Here is a 6000-nt window from a genome sequence, read left to right as displayed (position 1 = left end):
CAGAAACAGAGGAAGAAAGAGATAAAATAAGGAGAGAAAACCTCATATTGATTTATACCAGTGTGGAAATTATGGTTTAATTCTCCTGCATAAGTGTTTTTTTCTCCATGTACTTTATGTAATATTTTTTATCTGATCACAATATCCGCTTTCATTTGTTTAAAATAAAATGTCCCTATCCCTTCTAAAACAACAAGAGATATCAGGGGTAGAAGGGAAAACATCTCTACTAAGTGAAGACAGATGAGGTTTCTAAGGGAGGTGGTCAAACATGGTAATCCCACAGGTGATTAAAATTGTGAAAACAGATAAAATGGTGATGGTTGTTTTCAAAAATTGTCCCTTACAACCAGAGGAGAAAGAGGTACACTGGTAAAAAGAGAATATAAGGTCTGAGAGAGATAGAGAGTAGAGGGCTAGCTGACAGGAACTGCATGAGTACCTGCAAATCTCTGTTGTCACAAGATGGACTATATATATGTGTGTGTGTGTGTATATATGTGTGTATATGTATGTATGTGTGTATGTGTATATATATATGTGTGTGTGTGTGTGTGTATGTGTGGGTTGTATGTATATATATATATATATATATAGCTCCATTTGCTTAATAAAAACTGTGAGATGAGATTGAAAGCTCTGTGGCCTTTGTTCCGAAGTTCTCCTCATCAGAACAGGAACTGAGGGAGAAGTAGTTTCAGTTTTATAGAGACAACGAAGAAAATGTGTTGTAAAATATGTGTTTTAAACTCACCTATAGCTGTAACCCATTGGATTCATTTCAACAACAGGGATCCTCTTCACTGTGTTGATTGTTTGTTTGTGTGTGTGTGTGTGTCTCCTGTCCAGTTACCTCCTAGAGACTTGGTTATCACCATAGGCTGCATTTAGAGCACACTTGCCCAACCTGGCTTATCTATGGAGGAGGCAGATAAGAGCAGAGAGGATCCAGGCTGCCAGGCCAGCAAGGATAAAGAGGCTCGGGATGAAAGCCGGCTATAGGGTGAAGGCAGAACACTTAGTGTGTGTGCGTGCGCGCGAGTGAAAAGACTAAACCTGTGTGTGTTACATGTATGTCTGTGTGCAGGTGAGAGACCCTAGCTAATTGTGCGGTGAAAAACCATGTTTTATTTTTAGCCCTGCTAGCACCATTTCTAGGGATAGCAATGCTTCTTTGGTGTAGACTAGGTTTCCAAGTTTAACATTATGTACCACAAAGACATAGACTTGTTTGATTTACCATAATACTAAACTTGCCCATGCTCCACTGTATACGTGTTCTGGTAGAGTCACTGTGAAGTTGTTACATAAATCAATTTTTAGTATATAACATGCTCTGTGAATTTTGGAAAGAAAAGCTGGAGGTGTACGTGTTTTATACTGTGTACTGCCAACAGTGCAGGCAGCACTGTCCAAAAATGGTGATTTATTAGTTAATAAGCTGGGTTCTGTAAAGTGTTGTTGGAGGTATGTGTGACCTTAGCAGCTCTTATTTGGTCAGAAGTGAAGTGTAGCTGATTGCTTTGTGCTGATTCTTGTTTCTGCCGCCTTTTGTGTAGTGTACTTCAGGTGAAAAGCCATATTGAGTGGCCACCTGCTAAATTTAGGCTGTAAAGTGCATAATGCCCTTCTTCTCTCTCTACCCTCCTCCTCACCTCTTCATCTCTTGGTTTATCACTTTATACCCTCTAATCCCTCTCCTATTTACTGCTCATTCTTGCCCTCTTTGTCTCTTTCCCCCCGCCTTTCCCCCATATATTTTCTCCTTTACACCCGCCTATTCCCTGTCCACTCCCTTTCACTCACCTCTTGCAGCATAAACGCCACGCCCAGTCGACGACCAAGTATGTGGAGCTGATTATTGTGGCTGACAACAGAGAGGTAAGCAGAGGTCACCCATTCTCGAGCTCTTCATCCTCTGCTGACAAATCCCACAGGAAAGGGGCTCAAAAGTCACACCGCCCCTCTGTCCCCTTGAGACGTAGATAAGATGGCTCCACCACTGCCTTGTTATCACCTCTCATGTGTCCAATTACTCCTCTGTTTCACCTTTCAAACTCTGCATACATCATTTGACCACTTGACTCACAAATGAAACTAATCACTACTCCCCGAATCATCTCAAATCTCAGACTTAAGATGTTAAAGAGGGCAAAGAAAAAAAAGTGTTCCTTGCTGACATAAGACATATACTGTAGGTCAATGTCACATACTTTAGAGCCACAGAAACAGAATAAATGCTGGATATGAGACAAGGCGGTTGAGGTTATCTCTTAAGCCTGAGCTCTACTGAAGAGCTCTTGAATTAACATGACAGTGATTGGTGCAGAGTTCCAGGACACCCTGTGAAGACATTTCTAGAGCTGAGACAGTGTGTAAATAATAAATATAATGTCTTTGATGATAATAAAGATTCGAGTGGTCACCTCATTTTCTCCTTGCTTTATTCTATCTGCTGATGTTGTTCAGTTTCAGAAGCAGGGCAAGGACATGGAGAAGGTCAAGCAGCGGCTGGCTGAGATCGCCAATTACGTGGACAAGGTAACAATCAAATCAACAGAGGGGATGTGGTAAAGGAATGTGATTTATTATAGATCACACCAAGCTGGGTGTGAATTAACCAACCTGTGAGCAGATGCTGATTGGATTATGAATGGATGATCAATTCCATAACTCAGCTGAGAAATGTTGTGAAGATGCCACTGTAATAAAACGTGCCATGGGTGGTAGTTTAATAAAACAGAAGCGAAAGATTATTTATTCATATGGAAAGTCGTACGTTGATTAATGTAGAAAGATTTGTTCAGAGCAACATTTGTGTTTGAATAAATTATGTATAGTGAAGACTAACAGAAATGTTAGGAGAGACAGATCATAAGCCCTTAAACTGAAACCACAACTCCCCCCTCCCAATAACCTTCAGTTCTACAGGGCTCTTAATATCCGTGTGGCCCTGGTGGGCCTGGAGGTGTGGAGTGATTTGGACAAGTGTCCCGTCACCCAGGACCCGTTCACCACCTTGCATGAGTTCCTTGACTGGAGGAAGGTCAGACTTCTGCCTCAGAAGCCTCATGACAACGCTCAGCTTATCAGGTAGTTCTGGTATTGTAGCATACTCATGTAGTAGTTGTGTTCCAAAATGCATGTCACTATTTTAAATATATGATTTTATTCCAAATTATTGAGAGCACAACATTAAAAATCATGACATTTCTTTGGGTTTATTTATTCCCAGCAAAATTAAACATGATGTTTTGTAGTATGAATGCTATTTTTCAAAACCAACCTAGCCCATTCCCCTGCTTCATAAAACATTTGCAAAACCTTTTTTTTAAATTAGTCTTAGCCATTTGCTTGCTGTGAAAGCCCCATCAGATGCTAATAAAATGCTGACTGCTGACAAAATGCTAACAAAATCTATATCTTTCTCTATATATGTATTTAATCTTGATTAAAATGAGTATGTAAAGTTTGTTTACCTTTGGACCTTATATGGACAGAAATAAATATTCACAAAACTTTACAGAAAGATGAAACCTATTCATTTACAGATGCCAGCAGCAAAGGAATTAACGAGGAAGTGAGATGGGAGTTTGACTTAGTACACAGTTGTTCTAACCCGTTTCATTTGATAGATAGCATAATATTGCTGTTAAAAAAATAATCATCATTCATATTTCACTAACCAGTACAGATCCAGATACAGATTATTAATATGGACAGAAAAACTAAGAAAATGTTTTAGCTTTACAGAAAGGCCAAAGAAACAAATGATTCCATTACAGATGCTAGTGGAACAAAGTAGTTTTTTAAAATAAATGTAATTTTTGGCATGACAGTGTTTTGGCAATGTTGGTCAGTATGTCTTTCCATCTGTCGTTTGGTTAGTCCCTCACTTTGCTAACTTTTTAAAGTAAGATGTGTTAGTTTAAAGCACCACTGTGCCTAATTAAACCCTCACAGAGCCACTAGTGAAGCTGTAGACTCTTAAGGGCAAATTCACAAAAGGATTGGGCAGCCTTTGCAATCGCTAAACCTGGCCACATAAAACAAAAAAGAAAATAGGTAAGTCTCAAAGCACTTGGAGAGGGTGAAATTCACCCCTAACTGCACTGCCAAGCAAGTAGCATCTTAGTGCTATTTGTATGTATTTAAATTAAGTAATATGCCTGAATTTGGTACAAGACTTGCCCCTTTCTGTAGAAATGAGCCTTATTGCAAAAAAAGTCCTATTCACATACACCAGTGCTGGTAGGCGCATGCAGTTAGAGTGAAATTATTAGCATCTTCGGAGAGGTGGTGGTAACTGAAGCGCATTTATAACGGGTACAACACCCACACTTTCCAATGATCATGGCAACTGTGATGTAGCCAGGCGAAGCAGTAGTGCATCACAGTTCATCATGTGCGCACAGGTGGCACAGACCACGAGGGAATGAAACTGGAAAACAACATAATAATATTAACCTACTGCTGTGAGAAGCGGAGACGGCGGTTACACACTCCAAAAGTCCAGCGCAGAGTAGAGAAAACAGATCTCTAACTGTACATTGTATCATTTTTTTGAGAACAAAATTGACGTAACAACAGTCAATGGAAATCAAATCGGTACTGAAAATTGCAGATAAACATTTAATGGATGCAAAACAAGGGCAAATTGCACTCGGCTGCAAAACTTTTATTTGGGCCTGTTTGCGCTGTAATATCATTAACGAAATATCTTTTGTGAATCGGACCTTGAGATGGGGCAGATAGCAGTTGCAAGTGATAGGCAATTCATGGTGCTATCATCGTCCACAATCCGTTCTTTAATTACACATAAGGTGATTTGACATGCAGGCCTAGTAAGTAACTAATGAAATGTTTCCAACCCATTTTAGAAAGTCCTGCAGTCATCAAAACTTTGCTCTACAGTGCCACTTAAAACTCTCCCAGGGACCTTTACCTTCACAGTTGAAGTGTAAAGACATACTTTATGTTTATGATGTGATGACCTTGGTTTTCTCCCTCTTTAGTGGGGTCTATTTCCAGGGCACCACCATTGGGATGGCACCCATCATGAGTATGTGCACAGCAGAGCAGTCGGGAGGAATTGTCATGGTATGTAATCCTCTGTGTTACAATACCCATGCTCAGATACCTTTTATCCACCCTAAGGCAAAACAGTACAAAAGAAATATTTGGTATGTTGTTGACTTCCAGAAAGGAGACCAGACTTATTTTATCCTTTTCCTCTTCCTGCCTTCCAACTCTTTGCCTTGTTCTCCATCACCCTCCTGTCTGACATAATACTCTCATATTTCTCCCCTGCGTCTCTGGTGTAAGGGTTGAGCTAAGGATTCTAGAGTTGATAATAACTTATATTAACTTCAGGACACACACATCATTGAAGATTTTCCAGGAAAGCCAAGGGTATGCATAGTACCAGAGTATCGGAGTGTGTTTTGAATACACCAGTGGAAACCTTTGCTTCGTAATGAGGTGCAACCAATGAGTGAATTTAAGGGTACAGCATAGCACAGCCTGAATGAAAACGTAGAGACATGTCATAAATGATCACCCATTACATACTGTGTGCGCAAGTCATGTTGTATTAGTGCAAGTCTTGCTATTATTTTATACTCTATGTCTCTGAGTGGCTGTTTGTCTTGTGGCCTGGCTGGCTGGTGGTAAGTTTTATAGCTAGTCCCCAGATGGTTCTTAACTCTTGTCTTCCCAGACGGTAAAGTAGGGACTTTTCCATTTTGATACAGCTCTACAAACACACATACATCAGGTCAGAAATAAAGGATTATTCTCTTCTGCTGGGAAAATCACAAGCCCGTTGTCTCCCTGCATCTACAGAGTACCCTTGAACTCATTAGCCAACTAAGTCTTAAACATCAATTCTCAAACCATCTGGAATCTCCATTTACCAGCCCTGTTCATTTCATTGAAGTGGTGAAACGTAACCCAGACAGTGGCATGTAGTGTCCCCTTGAGCACTTCAGCCTCATCAGT

The 6000-nt window shown here is 40.2% G+C and overlaps 1 protein-coding gene across 7 annotated transcripts in view; it reads left to right on the top strand.

The window, feature by feature from the left end:
* The window catches only part of LOC123982729 (disintegrin and metalloproteinase domain-containing protein 12-like), a 78866-nt gene that overhangs the window by 50623 nt on the left and 22243 nt on the right, over positions 1-6000 (top strand). For 6 of the 7 annotated variants that reach the window (XR_006828048.1, XR_006828047.1, XR_006828049.1 and 3 more), the window contains exons 7-10: positions 1816-1881; positions 2470-2541; positions 2924-3093; positions 5016-5100. Coding sequence is in view for 4 of the 7 variants with exons in the window: in XM_046068511.1 (XP_045924467.1) it covers positions 1816-1881; positions 2470-2541; positions 2924-3093; positions 5016-5100 (393 nt within the window). In the remaining 3 variants the exon portion in view is untranslated. Of the gene's footprint in view, positions 1-730; positions 1004-1815; positions 1882-2469; positions 2542-2923; positions 3094-5015; positions 5101-6000 lie in introns of those variants that run through there. The other variant, XM_046068513.1, reaches the window with a different exon arrangement.

This window comes from Micropterus dolomieu, linkage group LG14 (assembly GCF_021292245.1).
Source record: "Micropterus dolomieu isolate WLL.071019.BEF.003 ecotype Adirondacks linkage group LG14, ASM2129224v1, whole genome shotgun sequence".
Classification (NCBI taxonomy): domain Eukaryota; kingdom Metazoa; phylum Chordata; class Actinopteri; order Centrarchiformes; family Centrarchidae; genus Micropterus; species Micropterus dolomieu.
The sequence above is the reverse complement of the archived record's forward strand: the minus strand, read 5'-3'. Positions and strand labels throughout refer to the sequence as shown.